This window comes from Bombyx mandarina, chromosome 15, assembly GCF_030267445.1.
Source record: "Bombyx mandarina strain Sakado chromosome 15, ASM3026744v2".
Lineage (NCBI taxonomy): Eukaryota > Metazoa > Arthropoda > Insecta > Lepidoptera > Bombycidae > Bombyx > Bombyx mandarina.
In genome coordinates, this window is record NC_143221.1 from 4232462 (window position 1) to 4256963 (window position 24502).

Consider the following 24502-nt stretch of genomic DNA (forward strand, 5'->3'; position numbering starts at 1 on the left):
ATGGCACATAAATATCGGACTTGACTCATTGGACATTACATAATTTCCGCGGAGAAACTCCGTTTTCACTGATAAACATGCCAAGCAGCTAAAAAAAATATATTTATCGCCTTCAAAAATCATATCATAAAAAATGTCGACGATAAATCAGTTTAATGGATCCGTTGGCCTGTTCAAATTCTTAACCAGAAATTTTGAGTTGAGAATTTTAATTTAACTTCAAATACCTATCGGACGAGTTTTCGTTGGAAATTTGTAGCTAATACTCAATCTCGCGTTAGATCAAATAGATCGATTGTTATAATCAGATTGTTGATTGTTCGCTTATTAACAAATTTCCACGAGCCGTCCGCGAAATCCATGATAAAGAAACAATTGTGTGATCAATCATTCGTGACTGCATTCATGACATCGGGCATAGTGTTCAACTGCTCATTATTATGATTATTCGGTTTGATGATCAAAATATACTACACAGGTTTTTTTTATTGCTTGGAAGGGTGAACGAGCTCATGGCCCATCTGGTGTTAAATGGTTACCGGAGCACATAGACATCTACAACGTAAATGCCGACACCCACCTTGAGACATAAGTTGTAAGGTCTCACTTTTAACAGTACAACGGCTACCCCGTCGTTGCGTGTTATTCAAGTAAGATAATTATAAGTACTTAATACTGGAAGGTTGAGACATTGCCAAAGAAAAAATAACATATGTATTAGCGAAGCACCTCGTCCAAACCAGACAAAAGCTATATATGAGTCGACTATTATCAAAGCCGGCAATCTGACTTTTGGACAATTATTGGTAAATCAGAAAAACGAATTATTGACTTTGTATTCCATTGGCAGTCACAAAACTCTTCGGAACGACATCTTAGATAAATAACAGGTTAACTATTAACCTTTATTTAATGCAGGTTTTGTACCGTATTCTTTGAAGGAGACGATTATATTCAAATCAATCCGTATTGACATATCAAAACATAGGCATAGAAATCCGTCGATGGATTTGCAAGCAGCCTACTACAATAATTCGACTACAAACTGACGGAGTTATAAACGAAATATCGTATTTTAATACGCTAATAGTAGCTTCATACGTATGTTAGTATGTAACGGAATCTTTGAACATGATTTTGACCTCCTTCAAAAGGTCGGATTAACTCGAAATTTGGCATACTTATTAAGGACCGATGACGATTCAATATTTTAAATGGGTGCATGGTATCAGTAGATATAAGTATTTTATGAGCAGATAAGAGTAGAAGGGTCATTTTGATATTATCCTGAAAAGCAACCCACGCTTTTTTTACAATAAAATATTTTTTTCTTACACTATTATTAAGTATTCAACCATGCGAGCCGAAATTAAATAAATCGGGCTGTTTAAAAAATAAAGTGCGTGACAACTGATTATGACTTTCTGAATGTACTCTTCCCCCAAGCCGACTGGTCCTCGTGGGGGATAAAGACCACAACCCTCCAACAATACAAAAAAAAAAACAACTACAAAGACACAAAAACATCCGTCGCAGCCCTTAACGTACTTCCGCTGAAGAATGAAGAAAATCTTATAGAATTAAAGGACAACATAAGAAAAGTGGCAGGCGTCACGTGGAACAGAGTGGCTCAAGAAAGACATGAGTGGAAAAGGTTGGAGGAGGCCTTTGTCAATTGGCAAACAGATCTGCAGAAAATAAGAAAAATTTAAATAATAGGCTAGATTAAGGTTTAAATAAAATTTAAGTTTTCTATATAATATTATATTTAGTCATATAATTGTAATATGGATCTGAATAAAAGGCTAAAAAAAAAGAAAAATTAACTATATAGAGTTATTAAGTAACACGAGTATTTAAAAAAAAAACGAAAATTTCACCTTGTTTAAATAATTCCATTTGAACTTATTGTAGTATATTTATTATTTCATTCCACGGTTCTTAATTCAAGTTACGAAAAAAAGGCTAATTTATTTTTCGAATGAACTCGTTTTATATGTCATAAGAACTGCCGCTTGTGTAGCATGTTACGTATTTTATTAAGATCCGGTGCGTATTACGTAAAAAATATGATTTGTTATTCAATTGTTATTGTTCATATAGTAAGTGGAAAGTCTATAGGAGGTATAGCGGCGTGTATATTGTCGACGTGGGTTATTTCACAATTAAAACAATATCAATTGCTTTTTGATGAAATAGTCGGACAGTATTTAAGGGAACTATAATGTATTGAAATTCTGATACTTAAGAATGGGCTGGTTTTCCTTGGCACGAAGTCTACACACCTTTATTCGTCTTGGTGGGAAGATTCACTTCTGTCACCTATCCTCCATGAGGATAGGTGAGGTCGGTTATCCTTTTGCTGTTTACGACCTCGGGTAGTTACTTTGGGTGCTAAGTTACATATTATTTTCCATTACATTAAATCGTTAATATGTTCGACTCGAATAATCAGATCTAATAACTTATCGATGAGAGAGTCAGAGTTAGAGACTAATAAAGATCTACTATTTATATCACTGATGACTGACTGACTCGTCTGTATATGTACAGACAACAACTGAACGATTAGCTTTAGTTTGAATAAATCGTGACAAGCATACATATGGATTAAATTGTTTTGTTATATAAGAATTGTATGTCTGTGGTAGGCCTACATATAACTAGTCAGGTCATAAGTTTGTCACACGGTAAAAACTTTTCTATTAGAATGCTGGCCACAAAAAAGTTTATTGAATTCGAATTTCGAATTGTTCATGAAAATAAAAATGTATACTTTTAGAATTTTACTCATTTTTAAATATGGAGTGGACGCTTAAAGAAGACCGTGTTGCAGTTATTGCGTTGCATCGTTGCGGTTACGCGCCAATTCAAATTTTTAACATACTGAAAATTTTGAATATAACCAAAAGATTCGTTTATCGTACCATCAAACGATACAATGAAGACTCTAGTGTAGATGACAGGTCAAGAAGTGGTCGCCCTCGATCTGTTAGGACTCCAGCAGTGATAAAAGCTGTGAAGGCGTGAATTCAAAGAAATCCTAAACGTAAGCAGAAACTGTTGGCCCATCATATGGGGTTAAGCAGAACCACGGTGAAAAGGGTGTTAAATGAAGACTTAGGGCTTCGGGCATATCGAAGAAAAACAGGACATCGTTTGAATGCTCGTCTAATGGACCTGAGACTGAAGAGATGCCGCGCTTTGTTGAAGCGGTACGCGGGGAAAAAAATCGGGAAATTCTTTTTTCGGATGAAAAAATTTTTACCGTAGAAGAGAGCTACAACAAACAAAATGATAAGGTGTACGCTCACAGTAGTGAAGAAGCGAGCAACCGTATTCCGCGTGTCCAACGAGGTCATTTTCCATCCTCGCTCATGGTATGGTTGGGAGTTTCTTATTGGGGCTTAACAGAGGTACATTTTTGAGAGAAAAGTGTAAAAACGAATGCAGTTGTTTATCAAAATACAGTCCTGACGAACCTTGTGGAACCTGTTTCTCATACCATGTTCAATAACAGGCATTGGGTATTCTAACAAGATTCGGCGCCAGCTCATAGAGCGAAGAGCACACAAGACTGGCTGGCGGCGCGTGAAATCGACTTCATCCGGCACGAAGACTGGCCCTCCTCCAGTCCAGATTTGAATCCGTTAGATTACAAGATATGGCAACACTTGGAGGAAAAGGCGTGCTCAAAGCCTCATCCCAATTTGGAGTCACTCAAGACATCCTTGATTAAGGCAGCCGCCGATATTGACATGGACCTCGTTCGTGCTGCGATAGACGACTGGCCGCGCAGATTGAAGGCCTGTATTCAAAATCACGGAGGTCATTTTGAATAAACTTTAGTGTCATAAGAATCTATGTTTTGTTAAGTTCATTTTGGTATATGAATAAACTTGTTTCAATTATTTTACATTAAACATGTGACAGAATTTATGACCTCAATGTGGATGGTGTAATTACCAGGCTTCTATCTATGAGCTCCGGTAACAATTTAGCATTAGTTGAGTCGTGGATTCGTTCATTCATGTAAGAACCTAAGCAATAAAAAATCCTTTTAGTCCAGTTCACGATAGTCCGTGGACCTACAAATAAAGTCGATAAAAACTACCAATAAATGAGTCAATGAGTTTTCCACTTCATCGATCATTGATTTCCGATACCTGATTTCCGGTATGTTCGCACAAAAAAAAATGCATTTTGCACATAATTTTACATAGGACAGCCTTGTGACGATTTCAATTATAAAAAATATAAGAATAGATTGCTTAGAATACTTCCATAGTATTTTGGTCACAAAAGATTTTTATGAATTACTTAAGTTGAGCTGCAGTTTAGAATTCGTCAGTTTGTTGTTACTACACTCTTTTTTTTTGTGTCCCGGAGGCCTTTCCAGTTTCACCGGGACAAGTGGACGAGCAAAGGCTCAGCCAGAAGGGATGGGATTTGCTAACAACTACCCGAGCGCCTCCGAAGGAGACCTAACAACTCAAGAGCAATGATACTACACTCTGTGATTTTCATAGGGATTGATCACCACAATGGGTAGTATAGCCGGAGTGTGGCTGGTATCACTTGAGCCTCTTTCGTTTCAATTGATTTACTAAAAGGTATTCATTGTTTTTTTTTTATATGTATTTTAAACCGACATTTTAAAGTACCGTCCTACTTCTACACCATCTATAGCCATTATGTTTTTTTTTTTTGTTTTGCTTAGATTTGTGGAGGAGCTCACAGCCCATCTGGTGTTAAGTGGTTACTGGAGCCCATAGACATCTACAACGTAAATGCGCCACCCACCTTGAGATAAGTTCTAAGGTCTCAAGTATAGTTACAACGGCTGCCCCACCCTTCAAACCGAAACGCATTATTGCTTCACGGCAGAAATAGGCAGGGTGGTGGTACCCATCCGCGCGGACTCACAAGAGGTCCTACCACCAGTAATTAGGCAAATTATAATTTTGCGGGTTTCATTTTTATTACACGATGTTATTTATTCCTTCACCGTGGAAATCAATCGTAAACAATTGATGAGTACGTATTTCATTAGAAAAATTGGTACACGCCTGAGATTCGAAGACCGGTGCATCACTCAACACGAATACATCGGCCGTCTTAACGCCACGATGACTTCAAGGAATGAACTTTGCTTAATTTCATTACTTAACAGGTTAAGGACCGGAACTGTAGGTAGTAGCTCATCTAGGTTAGTAGCTATAGCATATCGAAGAGGGACTATCCGACAATATAATTTTATAATCAAAAAACTAAAAGTGGGAATAGCTTATTTGAGTATTTTTTTATCCATATGCGTTTAATTACTTTTAGCAAAAATCGCTAAATAACCTCTGTGCTTAACCTGTTAAGATACGAAGTGGAAATCGTGCAGTTTTATTAAAATAGTTAAGTACGTTTGTAACATAAGCGAGTTGTACAGTGGCTTTTAGAAACCGACAAAATTGTAACCGTGTAGGTTCAATCAATTCTTTACTATAGTTACTCCCAAACATGAAACATACATAAGTTCTAGTTATGCTCGATTTAACATAGAACAACCAGTAAATCCGCTTCAGCGCTATTTCTCAGGGCTGTTAGGGTTGGTTATATAAATAGATATAAAATAAAATTAGAGCAAATATAAAGATACCTAAAATACAACATTTAGAAAATCAAAACTAGTATTATTATGGTTTAATCACGCGTTCCTTGATTTCATTGAATTGCTTGATGTATGTGATTTATATACCATTAAATTAATTAATTAATTAATTTCTACACTAAATATATATATTTTTTAACGTACTTATAAACGTATGTATGTCAGTCTTTGGTACACATAGCACAGTGAATCCTAATTTGATCAAATAAAAAAATAAAAAATAAAACATGTTAGAAACAATATTTAAATATCAACGAAGAACACTTTACTTGTCCGTGAACTCGAAAAACTTTAAAATATTCGAAACGTCTTGAAAAATAAAATTAAAATGAGATCTACGAATCGCAAAAGAGAAAGAAAATACTTCATAATATTTTATAGCATTGAGTTCAAAAATATTATCGGTATCTGGTTACAATAAAATGTCAAGAGTTTGAATCATTCTTAGATGATGACCGTAAGAGTGACGTCTCATTATGTTTTCAATCGAAATTGTCAATATGTGAACATCAAGGTGAAATTGTAAACAAAAAATTATTAAAGATCATTTTTAGATCCGACAGTTCCAATTTAAAAAAAATTTAACACTTACTTTTTAAATTTATTATTTGTCCAACGAGTTCCAAATTTATTTATTATTTATTTATTTATTTATGTACACACAGAAAACAAGACACAGTACAGAGTAATAGGAAAATTATGTACAAAGGCACTGCTTATTTCTTTGAGAAATCTCTTCCAGCAGACCTGCGAGAGGATAATGAGAATAATAATAAAAAGTGATAAGTGTGTGTAGAACAAATAACACATAACTAAAATAACAAACACAAAATGAGAATTATAGCACATACACATAGCAAATATTATAAGTAACACAGTAACACTCGTTTATTATTTGTCCAACGAGTTCCAAATTTATTATTTGTCTTCCAACGAGTGGTATTTTACTGGTGTACCACTTGTAGTCCGCGCGGGTAGGTACCACCACCCCGCCCATTTCTGCCGTGAAGCAGTAATGTGTTTCGGTTTGAAGGGTGGGACAGCTGTTGTAACTATACTTGAGACCTTAGCATTTATATCTCAAGGTGGGTGATGCATTTACGTTGCAGATGTCTATGGGCTCCAGTAACCACTTAACACCAAGTGGGCTGTGAGCTCATCCACCCATCTAAGCAATAAATAAAAAAAAACGAGCTCTTTCGTTTTTGTGATAAAATTAACGTTGTATAATTTCAGTAACCGATGTCGAGTTATTTGTATTTATCGGCAGCCCTACTTCATATTGACGTCTAAAGATAAATTCAGTTGTCAGTGACAGTTGATTGACGCGTCGTATTACGCATGCTGTATCCGCTTTAACGCGCACTCATTGTATTATTTTATATTGAGTTTTATTATCTAAAAAAGAAACGAGTCATTGAATTCGTATTTCCAATTTTGCAACTATATTTATTAGGTTGCACATTGCAAAAAAAAAAAAGCAGAAAAACTGAAAGCGAGTGAGTGTTCGTAATTTAATAAAACAAATATTATTACGCATTAGTATTTTTGAAACGGTTAGATCTTATGTTTGAAATTATTTGGATTGGAGTTCGATGAATAATAAAATTGCACTTAAATTTCAAAAACATTGGCCTCTACGCCTCTTTTAAAACTTGTTGTTTACATTGTGTTCTGGATGTTTTTTTTTATTTGTTTTTTTTATTTTTTTTTATGATTGAAAGTTTACTGGTGGCCCGAAGGCCTTTCCAGTTTCACCAGGACAGGTGGGCGAGCAAAGGCTCAGCCAAGAAGGGTGGGATTTGCTAACAACTGCCCGAGCGCCTAAACCTAACCGATGTATTTCCGAATTGATTCGAGGCCCAGGTCATCGTGTAGGTCAACGTTCCTCACGAACCACGGAGCCCCGACAGCTAACCTGCAAAAGCGGGATTGTAGGGATTGGAGGGTGTCTATGTGTGTGCGGGCCGCGTGAGCGAACACCACACTCGCGTAAGTCATGACGGGCCTTATGCAAGTTTTGTAAAGTGTCACCTTGTTCCGAAGGGACATTTTACTCCGCTTACAGATCATGGGGTAGAGTCTACCGAGAATAAACGCGGCACGGTCACGGACTGATTTTATATGCGGGCGGAATGTCATCGATGCATCCAGGGTAACGCCCAGGTACTTGACCTTCCTAGCCCAGGGTATGGGTTGTCTAAAGAGAGTAATCGGGGGTGTGAGATTCCTCCTCCTAATCCGGGAGGAAATCCGTGTGGAGCTTCCCCTCTGAAATAGCACCGCAGTACTTTTCGCTGGGTTGATGTCTATGCGCCATTTTCTGAACCACTGTCCTAGGGCTAGGGCTGCGCTCTGAAGCTTCTTCGCGATTAGGGACTTATTTCTACTAGAATAGTAAACAGTCGTGTCGTCGGCGAATAAAGCTAAATGGGTCGGCGGCGACCGGGGAATATCGTTGACGAATAAGCTAAATAGGAGGGGTGAGAGGACAGAGCCTTGCGGGACTCCAGCTGTGAGAGGTCGTGGGGAGGAGCGGGTTCCCTCGACTCGATATCGAAAAGAGCGGTTCGACAAGAAGTCCTGTTCTGGATGTATAGTTGTGCTGCCAAGTACTATAGATATGTAGGAAAATATATACAAAAATCAAATATATTTTTATCAGCGCCATCTGTTGGTGTCATACGCCAAAACACACTGCTTCTCTTCACCCTAGCGGCATGGTTTGCTGAGAAAATGTTTTAAATGTGTAGAAATTTTAATATAAAACAAATTTGCATTGATTATATACTAGTGAGATAATTAGACAAATTCAATTAATGTTATGACTTATTCTAATAATTAAGTTGTGATAAATGCAGATATAAAACAGCTAAGTAAAATTACAGTAACACAATGAAGGAACCACTGACAATGGCTATAAGCTAAATCACGTTTTGAACACAAGTAATTCCGGATCTCTTGCATCAACGACCACGGCGATTGCGCAACGACCCGCTATAATAATTGTCTTTAATTGCCTCGCAACCCAGAACAGACAGAACTAGATCTCGTATCAATTTGTTTGACTTTTATTTTTGTGCAGCCTATAATACGTTTTAGAAATTTATAGATACAGTGGGCTGCGTTTAGTATTGTTGACCAAGCACACGTATAACCAGCCTTTCATAAATTAGATAAGAACTTTTTGGTCAGTTTTGAAAGCTCTCCTATTTCTCTTCCTCTATACAGTTTCAGAATCTTGAGTAGTCGCTTTTGCAATAAATTCGTAACCTTTCTTCCCAGTCCTAGGGTAGTTTAATCAAAAGCCAATCTGATCGTACCAGTGCTGTGCAGTGGTGATTTAACAAAACCAATTCTGAGGATAAAGCGGAAGCAAAATCTTACTAATTTTCAAGCTTTTCAATGTGTTTTTATGGATGTGTGTATCCCTTACATGTGGTTGAACGAAAGAGCAATCGTTTTGTTGTCAAATACAATTTGATTTTTTGTTTTGAAAGACATGTATATTACTTTTTTGACATACCGTTATGCAGTGAAACGCGGGTTTCAAAAAATAATTTTTGTGAAATATGTTTCAAATAAATATATTCAAATATCGCCATCTATTGTTAAAGATACGAAACTAGCTTCTATTCTGTTTTGTGTATCTTATCTTTCTTATACCCTTAAACGAGCAATTCTTGTATATATATAATCTGAATTTCGGAAACGGCTCCAACGATTTTCATAAAATTTAGTATACAGGGAATTTCGGGGCCGATAAATCGATCTAGCTGCGATTTATTTTCAGAAAATTCGTGTTTTCAATAATCAACTCTTCCCGACATCTATAATAATAATACTATTTTTCTTAATTGAGGGCAACTAACCGCTTCAAAGACACAAGATGGCGTTATCAAAAAAAAAACCTCAAAATGGAATGAATATATTGTTACGCACTGGGGTTCGGGATAAATAAAAATTCTACCGAAGTATAAATTACAACTGTATTAACACTTAAAACACTTAACAACTAATTTAAAATTCTTAATTCACTTCTTCCGCTTCGCTTCAAGTGATCCGTTCGCTGTTTCTCCTCCAATAGTTTCGATTCTTAAATGATTTCATGCCATCTCTGTAACGCTTTTTTAATCGATACGACATCCCTAGAGCTTTTTTTATTTTTTTATTGCTTAGCTGGTTGAACGAGCTCACAGCCCACCTGGTGTTAAGTGGTTACTGGAGCCCATAGACATCTACAATGTAAACGGGCCATCCTCCTTGAGGTATAAGTTCAAAGGTCTCAGTATAGTTACAACGTCTATCCCACCTTCAAACCGAAACGCATTACTGCTTCACGGCAGAAATAGGCGGGGTGGTGTTACCTTCCCGTACGGACTCACGCTTGCATCGCTAGATACGAATGCACCGGACGTCTTATTCTTTAGGCCACGACGACTTCAGAGATTCAAGATTTATTGAGTACATTCTGGGCAAGTCGAGTAGCTTCGATGTGTGTTTCCGCTATCTGACAATAAATGGCGTTGTATTTCTCGAACGTTCTTGACCTTACCAGTTCTTTTGATATTCGTTTCGGCTATTCGGCGATAGATGGCGTTACTCTTACCGGCGTAACAATATTTTGACACCCCTAAATGTTGTATAAGACTTTTAAATATTCGAGAAGGTACATGTTTAATTATAGTAATATATGTCATCTATTTCTTGTACAATTTATCAACCAATTCACACAATACACTTTTGATTGACTGGCAGGTAATGCCTTTGTCACTAAATCCACGACTAAATCCGTCAATCTACACTAATGTGCACATAGGTAATAAATAAAAAAGGAAATTTTGTTTTAAAAATATTAATTTAGGTAATAAGTTCGCTTATTGCCAATACTCCATTAAAGGTCTTTTTAACAATATTTGTATGAGTTTTGAAAACTCATATAATTTATGAAATTGCCTAATCATTGGATGTAGGACCTATTTGACAACCACGCTGGGTTCGACGCAGATCGGCCTATTTCTACCCAAAGTAGACACATGCACCTTTATCAACGGTTTGACAGTCGTTACATAACTCATTCGAAATTTGACTTCATGTCTCAAAGTAGGTTGAATTGCCACAACATGCACTCTTTTTTATAGATATTCTAGTCACTTCGAGAAGTTATACTAGATTCATTGAGCGAGTAGGTGAGTTCACGGGGCTTTAACCTGAATAATTTGCTAACACTAGCCCTAGCAACAGGTTTACTGGTGGTAGGACCTCTTGTGAGTCCGCGCGGGTAGGTACCACCGCCCTGTCTATTTCTGCCGTGAAGCAGTAATGCGTTTCGGTTTGAAGGGTGGGGCAGCCGTTGTAACTATACTTGAGACCTTAGAACTTATATCTCCAGGTGGGTGGCGCATTTACGTCGTAGATGTCTATGGGCTCCAGTAACCACTTAACACCAGGTGGGCTGTGAGCTCGTCCATCCATATAGCAATAAAAAAACAAAAAAAAAGTGAGGTAAACGCGACCCGCTGAGAAGATCCGGCGAGAAATTTAGTGAGCCGTGACTGTGGGCGGTATTCACGTCTAAGCTTCCCTATTATATACAACTAAGTTTTTTTTTGTCTCTCAGTGCTAATAATATCTGAGACATAAAGATAGATAGTTAGAAGATAGAAGATTTAGCTTTGCTCCTTACATTGCTGAAGCACATGGGCGACGGCAACCATTCACCACCAGGTGAAGGTATTATTGTATGCCTACAAAGGTTATAAAACAAAAAGAAGGATTTATTTTGATCCTACGTAGCATGAAAGGTAATTAAAACGAAATTAAATTACCATAATTTATTATAAGTCATATAATACTAAAGTCTTATATTTAAACTCCTTACGCCTTCTTGGGAAGCTTGTTCTTGTCAAGTGGCTGTCCGTCGTAGTAGTTTTCACTGAGAAAATTACGTTAATTATTATTATTTAAGAGTAACAAAAATATTGTCATGCAGGGAAATTTCTAATTATTTGTAATAACAGCGACAGTTTCCACAAATATGATGAAAAATGTTTCAAATAATGGAGTTGATATGTTGTATTCTAATGAAATTAAGTCGGAAAACAGCAGACTGATTTTAAAATGTAATTATTTTTTTATTTCACAATTTAATTTCTGAATATTACTTATTGTAGATTTGATGTTACATCATATTTTATATTTTTTAATGGTGGTAGGACCTCTTATGAGTCCGCGCGGGTAGGTACCATCACCCTGCCTATTTCTGCCGTGAAGCAGTAATGCGTTTCGGTCTGAACGGTAGGGCAGCCGTTGTAGCTATACTGAGATCTTAGAACTTATATCTCAAGGTGGGTGTCGCATTTACGTTGTAGTTATCTATGGGCTCCAGTAACCACTTCACACCAGGTGGGCTGTGAGCTCGTCCACCCATCTAAGCAATAAAAGAAAAAGGTACTCGTGGATTTCCGAATTTCGAGTATACCAAGGCGCCGACGAAAGTACCCTCAGGATAGTGTTTCGAGCTCACTGGAGGCACATAATGTTGGATTTGCTGGCGGTCGACCAGATTTTTTTTAATGACAGACATTTAAATACTCACCATCCAACAACTTTTTCGGGATCGTCGCACATGAACGTATCCTCATTGTAGACCTTCCCGGATGGACAGCTTCCCTTTTGCGGTTGGACTCCGTTACGGCAGATATAGAACTTCTGGCAGTCTTCGGGGTGGGGGAAAGTGGGGTGGGGTAAGGAGCGGCCGTTGGGGCCCATGACCTCGCCGTCGGGACAGGTGAAACCATCATCCAAAACATCTGCAAAAGTGGCCAGTTTTAAATTTGTTGAACTTTGTTCCATTATTTTTTAAATAATGCAGAAATAGTAAAACGATATATGTCGTTTTAATGAGTGGAGTAAAGTTGTGCGCTATGAGCCCTCTTGTCGTGGCGGTCGCTAATTATATATCTGATCCAAATAACGGGGCAAAGCAAAGCCGCCATCGCCCGAAATTTGTCTCATCGGATCCTCTAGATGTCTCTCGTGCTTTTAGACTCTTCAAACACCAGTCACCGTTCTCCTTGAATTCCTCTGTTACAGCGAAGAGCGAACTAGCCCATAGACACAATCCACTATGCTTCTGGCCGGATCTTTTCACTAAGTTCTCAGTGAGCTCACCTACCGGCCGTATTACTGTCTCGCCGATGTTAAAATTCGAATCAAAGGATTTTTTTATATATGAACATGAGAGAACGATTACCTTTTGTGATTTGGTCGCATTGCCTGTTGACTACTTCTTTCCAGTCGCAGTTGGAGGTCTCTTCGTCAAAGTACAGTCCTGGAGGACACGGAAGCTCGTTGGGAATACCATCAGCGCAGTAGTGGAATTTATCGCAGGCCTAAACAGATTTAATTACACTTTTATTCCATATAATTAAAGTGAAACCTTAAAATTCATGTCTCAAGGTGGTGAGCGGAATTTACGTTGTAGATTTCTATGGGCTCCAGTAACCACTTAACATCAGGTGGGCCGTGAGCTCGTCCATCCACCTAAGCAATAAAAAATAAATAAATAAACTCAACATGAGACAATCCGCCCATATTAGTTTCGTAATTAGAAAACAATTAAGAACACACGTAATTTTTTTGGTAAAACTGGCCAATATTAACTCTCTGGTCAATAATTACAAGCACATTTGTAGATCCTGTACCAGACATTGTCAAATATATATAAAAAAAACTCGACAGTACCAGAGTCATATCATTTACCATGATAATAAATGTTCTATGTGCAAGTATGCGGTTGGCATACTTGCAAATATATATAAGATTTAGCTGATAATAATCTTAATTAAATCTAAGTTACCTGTGGGTCAGGATGTTTAAAGTATCCGTTTTGACGAGGGCAGCCCTTCGATGGTTTAGGTTCTTCTGTAATTTCAAATTTGGCAATTAAAAAAAAATTACCACCAATATACTGATAAGTCATCAGTTGACTACTAGCGAACGTAGTTTTGTGGTTTAGACAGATGTCACACATATCCTATCCTATAATCTTGGCATATTTCATATACATAATATACCTACTGTAAGTAACGACAAAACAGTTAAATACCACTCTTTTCGTCGTCAATCGATTTTATCTTTCTTTAATTTTTGTTAAATAGCTGTTGCGAAGCTATGGAGAAGTATTTTTTAAATGTGTCAATAAAATAATTAAAGATTATGTTTAAGCTTCGAACACTGGGCAAACACTAGTATCGATAAAGGCAATAAAATAAACATTATCGATTCTAAAGCACTTATAGATGGCCAATTAAACCTAAGCTGAGAACTATTATCATTTGCTAAAAGATATTTGTCGTTGGTTTAAGTTAAATTTTCGTAACGCGGCAACAGAAAGCGAATGTAGTCTTTATTCCTCTACCCGCGAATCTGTACATTTTTTTATAATGTGGCATACAAACAACAAAACTTAAAAGGCCCATTTCATTAACGTAATTATGACTGATGTATATAAACAATGACGTGTTAATAATCAAATTAAAACAAAAAAACGAATATGTGTATTTTGAATATTCCCCTTTATCATTAGATTTACGGTTCGTTTCTATTTTACGAAAGACGCCAACAAACATTACAAATACGTGTCGAGTCGTGGGTTTGTGTTGATGCGTGAGCATGGCCTGTGTCAATGAACTCTTATCTGATCGCGACGGAGCAATGCAAAGCCACCGTCGCTCGCAACATGTCTTGTAGACATGTTTCACCAGCTTTTTAACCGTCCGGGCGTGGCTGGAAAACCCTTTTAGGCTACCGGCGAATAGGTAGGGGGAAAAAGTTCATGAATCTCCAAATTTGGGATGTACTGACGATAGTTCATTGAATAGTACTCACGTAGCTCCTTTCTGTCGCCGCAGTCGACGTTAGAAGGGATATCACAGTGTTCCTTGTTGGGGTTTTCATCTGAGAACACGAGACCATCAGGACACAGCTTCTCTTCTGCATCTCCTGTATGAACATAAATATTTACAAATAAGTTATCGTGAGTCAAAATATTAACTACTAGCAGACCCGGCCACACGTTGCTGTGGCTAAGGTTTTTGTTTCTAAATAACACGTGGCCGGCTATGCTAATACAAAAAATTAACAAAATAAGAACAATTGGATTTCACTGTATTGCGTTTACTACGAAATAAATTTCACTTATACTTTAGCCTCAGCAACACGTGGTGTTTATGCCATTAAATTGTAGCTTATGTGAAACGTTGGTATTTTTAACACAGCGTCATCTATGAGATATTAATGTCAGACAGTATTACAATTTTCTGTAAAAACTGATTTAAGGGGCCATTTCTTATAGACTCATGAAACTTAAAATTAATTACAACAATCAACATAAGAAATAATTTTATTTTTAATTAATAAATATTGCGACTATTAATCGAAATAAAAACCATCCTATGGCCTAAGTTGGAACAAAATACATATTTAAAAAAAAGAAGTTAAAATCGGTTCAGTAGTTTAGGTCCCCATCGCGGACAAACAACGTGACACGTAATTTATATATATTAAGATTTATCATAGCATGTGATCAGGCTCCGCCAAGCACTTAGCCTCAGGTGGCTGTGAGTTCATTCGCTGTCTGTGGCTCGTGAACACGAGGCAGATACGTATGCCCAGTATTGGTTCAAGTTCTTACCAATACTGTGTTCACAAACAATTTCTACGATTAAGCGGGTATCTTTAGAGTACATGTTACTCATATTTTTTTAGTCATAACTAATGTTTGTGTAATTATGTATACAATACATCATCATCATCATCATTCTTTCCTATCACCCTCTGCTGGGGTGTAGGGCTCGAATCATTTTTTTTCCATTTATATCGGTCTTGGGCAGTCTGTTCTAGCTCCTCCCACGTCATGCCCAAGACCCCTAGCTCCTGCTCCACCGAGCGACGCCAAGTTGTTCTGGGGCGGCCGCTCTTCCTTTTCCCAGACACTTTCCAGGTCAGTGCTCTCTTTGATACATATAATACATACCAAAAATACATTGTTTACTATTTTCTTTATTTGAATTTAGCCATACAAAATGCATTCACATCAATCAGACTTGATTAAATTCATTATAAATGCTAAAGATCAATTTCTAAGCGATTCTCTCTAATAAAATTCCATTTCACTTAAAACAATTACTGTTATTTGAGCTATCTGTTGTTTATGACACGATTAAGTGCATTTACAAAGCATGTTTTTTGGTTTATGTACCACGTAAATTTATGTAAATAGTATGCTTAATATGCTTATTGAGTGAAGCTATTTTGTAAGCTGTTGAACTTTTGAATTTCGAAAAGAAAGTCCGGAATTTCAAGACAGCTGAATGCGGTGTAGATAAAAATAAATGTATCAAGTCTTGTTTCACCTGTTGCTTTAATAGTCCCCGTTGGAGATAACTTTGTAATTGGGATGGCTGTAGAAAAATAAATCTAGGTTCTTTAGGCTTTCGCAAGTTATTTAGGATGTTTTAAAACATGAATATTAAGGAATTTTAAAATGTTATGTAGTTTATCTCTAATTGTGAGCATAAAAAGTTTTTTTGTTGTTGTTTTGGTTTCGCGAGTCATAAGAATAATTAAAACTACTTTTACAATATTGCAAATACTTTACAGTTTACACTGAATTAAATCGTAAAGTCGACTTAATTAAATCGTAAAAGTTGTTTTAATTAAGAAAAATTTCATTTCGTCTGTAATTTCGCCTGCTTGTAGTGAACTACCACTTGGGCGAAGACCAATGCTCAAAGGTTTGAAATTATGTTAAACCGATTTCGTCATAACGTTTATATGAATAATGTTTTTTTACTATATGTCTTTTAAAATCCAATAGTACCTATAAAAGTAAATTCCATTAATCTCTTAGCGATGAGATTTTTTTTGTAAAGTTCCGTATTTAATGAAACAGTCAATATTCTGATCGAAATCAATATTTATTTACTTCCGAAAACTATCAGGTTATATGAGAAGGTTTTTTGTAGTTTCGAAGAATTGCACGAACACACAAACATAAAAAAACAGAACACGAACAAACCAACATACAGAGAGAAAATAATTTAAAAAAAATCTATTGTTTATGTTCTTTTATCCAACCTTAGCTACTCCCTTTCTATTTTAATTACTGTTTATCAATGTACTGTAATAGCTGTAGCTTTCAGTGTACGCCATAGACGCTCTTCTAGAGTTTTCATCTACTGAGCTCACACAAATTCACAGTTAAATGAAAACAAAGTCTTGTGAAACTATTTAGTTATTGCAAGGGGCATAAAACACAAAGAGGAATGAAAACGCTAGTTGCAAAAACAGTTCATTGAACTCGAGTTAGCTCATCTTTCCGCTTAATTAAACATCTTAACCTCTGAACCAGCGATTCGTTTTTAAATGTGTGTGTGGAGAGAGGCTCGATATTAGGGTCACATCTCGTAAGCCTTTTCATCTAAGCATTCTAGCGTATACCTAAAGATGTAGGGTTGAGATATTCTTTAAATATGTGTGCTATTTAACTGATAATAAGCCATTAATCGATACGGGTCGGTACCAATGCACTCCAGACCACGCTCATTTTTAATTTTAGGGTAAGTAATACAAAATTTCCTCAAATATCGGATATCAACTCTATCTTGGTACGAGTTATTAAATTTCTCTTTCAGTATATTTTTGGGAATAAATTTGGCAAGTATACAAAATTTTCGTCGTACATACAAATCCTTCAAGGTCCTTTAAAAGTACTAATCCGAATGTAATATAAGTAATAAATATTCTTCAAAGCTTTTTGAGCCATCTTTATAAATGATTTTGAGTGATGACGTAAAATATTTTAATAGATATTTGAATTTACATTGAAAATGATTTATTAATTTTATAGGTACTCTATTTATCGTCATAATTGCTGTAATTTTTTATGTTACTGATATATTAGAATAGCATTCGTCTATTTTCGTAACCAAATCAGTATCTGCTATCTTATAATCGTGTATTTATGCATCACCTTTACCAATATTCATAAATTGGTTTATTTTTATTTGTGAAAAGATATGAAAGAATCGACTCTAAGTGTTAGTCTCTTACTTACTTGATTGTTTTAATAATTCTCTGATAACTAACTGAATATGATTTTAAGTTAATATTTAAATGTTATTTCGTTCACAAGTATGAGCAAAAACATATTACGCGAACTTCTTAAATTGTTTACGTCACATAGGTGTGTGTTAGTGTAATTACAAATTTTATATTTACGTAAACTTTACACTCAGGCATACGACTCGAAAGACCTTTAAATACTGACCTCTGCTGCATTTGTAATAAAGGTCACATTGATACGGGTCCGGGTAGAAGCCGCTCTTGTCGGGGCATTTGAATTCTTGGCCTGAAACTTAAAAAAAAAAGAGAGGATTAAAGTTTGAAAAATAATTAATTAACAACTATTGCAGGAATAATGAAAATTATTGTTGTTTTCCTAGTTTAATTAGTTTATATAATTTTAAGTTATCGTTACAAAATATTAAAACAGTAATAGTAGAAAAGATACTATACACACAATTAGAACTCCATTAGAACAAAATTAGAACTCCAACACAGTCTTTAATCGACACTTATATCAAGTCAAAGTAAATTGTTTTATGAAAAGGTTGTTCCACCACTTAATACAATAGATTTCCAAGCTACGCGTCTTAAAACTGCATAAAATCGCTTAGGTAATTAACCAATAGAACTAGGAAAAATTAGGTAAATAACCGTAGAAGTCTAATTTGCAAATGTTTTAGCAGAGACAAAGGAAACTTAATATCTTCTGAGGGTTATTTCATAAAGACATATGTTATATAGATCTAATAAAGTGTATTTTGATTTAGGGAAGCATCACTAATTTTACGGTATAGGTACCTAAAATAATTTCACGGTAGCATTAATTCAATTAAGTCCATAAAATGTACTAATGTGTTTTTTTAAAATGCAAACAAAAACTAACATGACCAATAGACACGTTATTACTTCCTTGTAAAATGATATTTCAAAAGTGGTCTTGTTAACGATCAATTAACTCAACTCACTCGATCGACTCAAGAAAGTAATATGTACTTCAAGGATAAATACCAACTGTACTCGAAATACGAGATAAGTTTCAATGTAATGAAATGGAGTAATCAGGGATATTATATTTGAATATAAAATAATAAAAAAATAACAAAAATAAACAGGAATTTTTGAATAGACGGTCAAACGAACTCACAGTCCATGTGTCTCTAAATAATCGCAGGATTATATTGCCATCACAATGTCAATACGCCGCCCTCCTTGAGACTTCTCTAGACTATTCGTCTATGTTTTAATTATTTAGTAATTACATAAAATTATTATTTATGCAAATATGATTTTTATTACAAAATATCATTCCATCATCGTGGAAATAATTCTTGAATATAAATTAAATAGTAATTTCATTAAAAAAATTGGTCTCCGAGATTTGAACACACGCATTATCGTCTCACTTGATACAAGTAGGTACACCGTGCATCTTATCATTTAGGCTACAATGGCTATCAGTTTACGGTAGGCACCGGCTTGGCTCTGCCCCGGCATTGCTGAAGTCCATGGGCGACGGTAACCACTCACCATCAGGTGGGCCGTATACTCGTCTGCCTACAAGGGCAAAAAAAAATATTTCTTCTTATTCTGTTTATTCTGTTTTGTAATTTTCCTAAGTTCGACTAAGCGCTCTAGGGATAGTTTAACCAACAACTACACTCAATTATCTACTTATTGAAAAGACTCGTTGCAAGCCATAAAATAAATAATCTAATTTGTTTCACTCACTACCAAACATGTGCGAAAGTCAATATGTTTATAGTCAGGTTCGGGAAGGTACGACCATCACTCCAACTCAGGATCATTGGACATACGTATTATTCGACGAAGAATTACAACGAAAAGGAACGTACGAAAATACTGAGGTATCAACTTATTTTTTCCCCTACCTATGCTGATAGCCTTGAGAGGCTATATCAGCTTCTCCTTGACGTGTAGGTGAGCTCACGGGGCTCAAGCCGGGTGTGTTGCTAACACGGTCCCTAGCAAGAGCAGTACTTCGCAGAATCTACCACCGGATTGGAAATGCGACCCACTGGGAAGATCCGGCGAGAAACTGAGTGGGATATGTCTATGGGTTAATTTATTCGTCGAACCCTTCGTCGCAAGCGACGGGTTCGGCGAAGACGGTGACCAGTGCTTGTGGTACCTAAAAGCACCATAAATGGATCGGGAGGATCCGTAATGACGTGCGTACAACGTATATAATAGAAATACGCACTGTACGGCCGAGCGCTTAGGCGTACGTTGGATTTTATAAAATAGTCCCTAATAGTCCGCATAACAATGCCTAGGCATATATATGGTATATATTGGTATATCCACGTACTGGGACTTCCCCACCATCCCTGACTAGCAATGGTATTCTTTATTAATTTTTTTAACAAATTTCTCCTATTAATTCCTATTCTAAAACGTTATGCTCACAATTAAAATAAATAAAATAAATATTTAGATTAAGACCTAAAATAGCTATTACTGTATTAACCGTGTCAAGGTGAACTATTTACAACAGTTACCTATTTCAGATTGGCAAGTGTGATTATTTTTGTTTGTTGAGTAACGCGATAAAAATGTGAAAAATGATAAATGTTTATTGATCAAATGATTGTAACATTTTATTCTTAACTAGTGGCGCGCTCCGGCTCCACTTGGGTCTTTAACAAAAATTTCAACAATATTTGACGTTGTTTTATTTTTTTAAATTATAAAAGAACACTTGTTGCGGCATAACTATAGTAATTAGATATATGCTGTCGCGACACTTTTTGTAAATAATAATGTGTTCTACAAAGTCGTGGTACATTATTTTATTCTATCATGAATAATTTTCGCGGGGCACGCGATGTAAAGAATATTAGAGTTTTAGTAAGGATCCCTAATTTAAAAAAAAAAAAATTATTGCCTATGTCACTCGGAAATAGAGTAGCTTCCAAAGAATTTTTCAAATCGGTTCAGTAGCTTCGGAGCCTATTCAATACAAACAAACAAAAATTTCATCTTTATAATATTAGTATAGATAATGTTTGTGTTTTAAATGACCGCTTGTGACCGATAAATATATTTACTAGTTCAAGCTTTTGTATATGTACACACAACTAAAATACAAACATTACTTCTAGTGTATATGCAAGACGTTATAATTGCCCCACTTAACACACTACAGCAATTAATTTGATTATTGACTGATATAAAATCGTACATTTTAGCATGTAATATAGACATTTTGTTATTGTAAAAAATACTGTTTACTTCTCATAGTACATTAACTTGTATCCTTATTATCAAAGCGGATTTATTGTTTTGTTTGCATAACGTATTATTCGTTTGTTACTTAATGTGAAAACGAAATGTCTGTCTCGCGTGTTCTTAAAGTTTTAATTGGTCAATAGTAAACGTAAGCTGTCCGTTTTACTTAGTAATCAGTGATTTGTTATAAATAGCTGTTCTTGATTGAAGTCTATAAGTCCCTACTAAAATTATGTAGTAGATTTAATTGCATTAAATTAAACAATATAATGTTTTAATGACAGCGAACATAAATGTATTTACCGATAATCATATATGCGGTATAAGATTTGTCAATGACCTTCCTTAAAATGACTACTCCGAAATTCGCTAGTCACCTTTTAAGGAAAAAACATTTATTATTATTACCAATTTAAATTCGTTTTTTATTATTTTCCTTTTATTGGAAGGTTTTTTTTAATCTGGCAACTGCGATTGACCGTTTGGAAATATCCTATGACAATTTGTGGTTCGGTAATTGGATACTTGTGTATTATTGAGAATTTTAAAGAAAATGTATGTATTTTTTTATTTTAGTCTGGTCTTTTCGGACTTTGAAAGTCGGGGTGAGCCTAATTGATTGAATAGATGGCCGGTCCATAGAACGCCTCGTTGTACAGGGAAGCGTTGATGGTACAAGACCGCGCGGGACCAATGCGGTGGACCGACCAAATTAAAACTGCAGTTGGAGGTCCCCTAAACGAGTGCAGTAGAATGGCCTGGAGCAGGGAGGGATAGCGCGACATCGTGAGACGCATCAACTCTGCCTCTTCCAACACTACATGACGATCACGACCACTCTGTCAAGAGTGACACGATTGAGAAGAAGAAAAAGATTTTAGATGGTTTTTCTGTTTGTCTCAGATACTTCACAATCTACAGAAATGTTCTGAAGCTTTTCGAGAAGATTAACAGATGTGTCGTGAAATAATAAGTCAACAGTCACTTTCATACAAAAAATAAGCAAAGGCATACACACTTAGGCAATAAGTATGATAGTTTTCAAACAACGAACGTTCGCATTTTAGTCAATGATTCTTTCACACGTTTAACAACATATTGTCACGACACGCTACGAAGCCAATATGTTTCCGTGACGAGGTTCAATAGAATGCCCTTGCATCATATGCATAATGCATACTGGGGCAATAACAGTTCGGGACGCGTGAGTGAAAGGAGACCTGTATTTGTATCTATATGCATAATATTATTATTAAAATTTTTATTGTACTTAAAGTTACTCAATTGGTTTTTAAAAATACATTTAATTTTTTATGCGATGTTTTATTTCTACATTGTAGTACATTTCACACATTATATAGTACATTTTATCAAATCATTTTATCAAAAACCAAATTGAAAATTAATTATATTGTGTCATGTGCTTATGATATTTTTATAATTCGTAAAAGAGATACATTTTTTTAAAGTGTCGTGGCCTAAAGGATACGACCTCCGGTGCATTCGTATGTAGCGATGCACCGGTGTTCGAATCCCGCAGGCGGGTACCAATTTTTCTAATGAAATACGTACTCAACAAATGTTCACGATTGACTTCCACGGTGAAGGAATAACATCGTGTAATAAAAACCAAACCCGCAAAATTATAATTTGCGTAATCACTGGTGGTAGGACCTCTTGGCAGTCCGCACGGGTAGGTACCACCACCCCGCCTATTTTCGCCGTGAAGCAGTAATGCGTTTCAGTTCGAAGAGTGGGGTAGCCGTTATAACTATACTGAGACCTTAGAACTTATATCTCGAGGTGGGTGGCGCATTTACGTTGTAGATGTCTATGGGCTCCAGTAACCACTTAACACCAGGTGGGCTGTGAGCTCGTCCATCCATCTAAGCAATAAAAAAAAAAAAAAGTTTATACTTTAACAATTTCAAAAGAAATATGAAATTGGAATTAAGTTTTAATTACAAACAGTTCTTGACAGGGACAGTTTAAAAACAGCGTTAGTTTTTTGTGAAGAATAATGAATAGCGATAATTTAAAAGACATTTTTGTTTTTATCATTGGCGCATGTTAGATTTTTTACTAAAACATTTTTACAAAAATCCAAAGACGTCGGGTAGCGGTATTAACGTCTATGGACTCCGGGAACCGTTTCAAACTATATGGCCAGCTTGTTGGCTCATCTAGTCAATAAATAAAGTTAAAAATCGCAATTTTATACTTTTCGATAAATTATTCCTTTCAGTTTACATTTTAACACACAACGCTCGAATTTTCTACGACACATCACCTTAGAACTATAAAATAATATTGAGACGAGTATTAATATTGTGTAAAAAACTTACCTAATCCACAAACAGCCAACCCTAGTACTATTAAACTTTTCATTTTTTATTTTATAATTTTATTTAATATTTTGAGTTGTGCACGTGCGCTCCGTGCCGATAGCTGTTTGGTATTGCCACGACTATTATTGTGGACAACGGTCGTCTACTGTACTTTACACGGTAAAGGCTGCTGCGAAGAAAGCTGTCAGCGGCAAAACGATTAATTGTATTGTCGAGTGAAATTTTTATAAATGTTAAACGTTTTGTTATTTACTTTTATTACTTAATTTTTTTGTGTGTTCGGTGGCGGATTTATGGCCTTTGAAAAAAATCGTCTTTTATGTAAGGCTTCGTATGGTTTTTTTTCCGCGATTCTTTCATACGCCGTGCTCACTGCTAACAATCAAATTAACTATATGATTAAATATATTTAAATTCAATTACATATTTCTATCAGACGGTTTACAAAAAAAAATGTATTTTACAATACTGTTATATGAAAGTTTGTAAGTTTGATTGTTTGTTGCTCAATCACGCAAAACGACTAAACGTATTTGAATGGAATTTAGGAGATTTTTTTTAAAACTCGGAATAGCCCAATAGACATTTAATCTGACCTGAATAACATAGGACATATCTGCTGGATTAAATAACAAAATGCGTTGGTTTGTTCATGAGTATACGCACCTACAAATTTACTGATAATTCATGGAATATAGAGTGAAACAGACAACTATATTATTATATTTGGGTATTATAGTTGGGTAAACGTAACGTGACTAAACTAAATTTGGATAAGAAGCTGCGTGTCACATTTAGTGTATAGTATTAGTTAACAAAAATTGCAGCGTTTGAAACCGAGTAAGTTTTAAAAAATCACGTTAATTATTAAGAAAAAATCATATGTACTGGCCACATTCACCGCATTTTAAAGACAACGAGGTCTAAAGGAGATAGCCTCGATGTAACAGCCTTCATGGTCAATTTCATGGCACTAAAAGTTGTTTATCTTGGTCGTTTATGTGCACTTAATTACGCATAATGACCCGGCAGTGGATACTTTTTTCAGAGTTTTAAATAAAAAAGGTTTTTATATTTTACATTTGATTCTATTATAGGCTTTTTAGTCAAG

General features: G+C 35.7%; 1 protein-coding gene across 1 annotated transcript; it reads right to left on the bottom strand.

Moving 5' to 3' along the window:
• Nucleotides 1-11481: 11481 nt before the first annotated feature.
• LOC114245477 (protein obstructor-E) lies at nt 11482-23578 on the bottom strand. Its single transcript, XM_028177655.2, has 7 exons — nt 23389-23578; nt 17997-18083; nt 14555-14668; nt 13524-13588; nt 12918-13056; nt 12261-12474; nt 11482-11597 (listed from the first exon to the last, which is right to left on the bottom strand). Exons 1-7 carry the CDS (start codon nt 23429-23431, stop codon nt 11540-11542), a joined length of 720 nt encoding a protein of 239 aa, XP_028033456.1. The 5' UTR covers nt 23432-23578; the 3' UTR covers nt 11482-11539.
• Nucleotides 23579-24502: the final 924 nt, after the last annotated feature.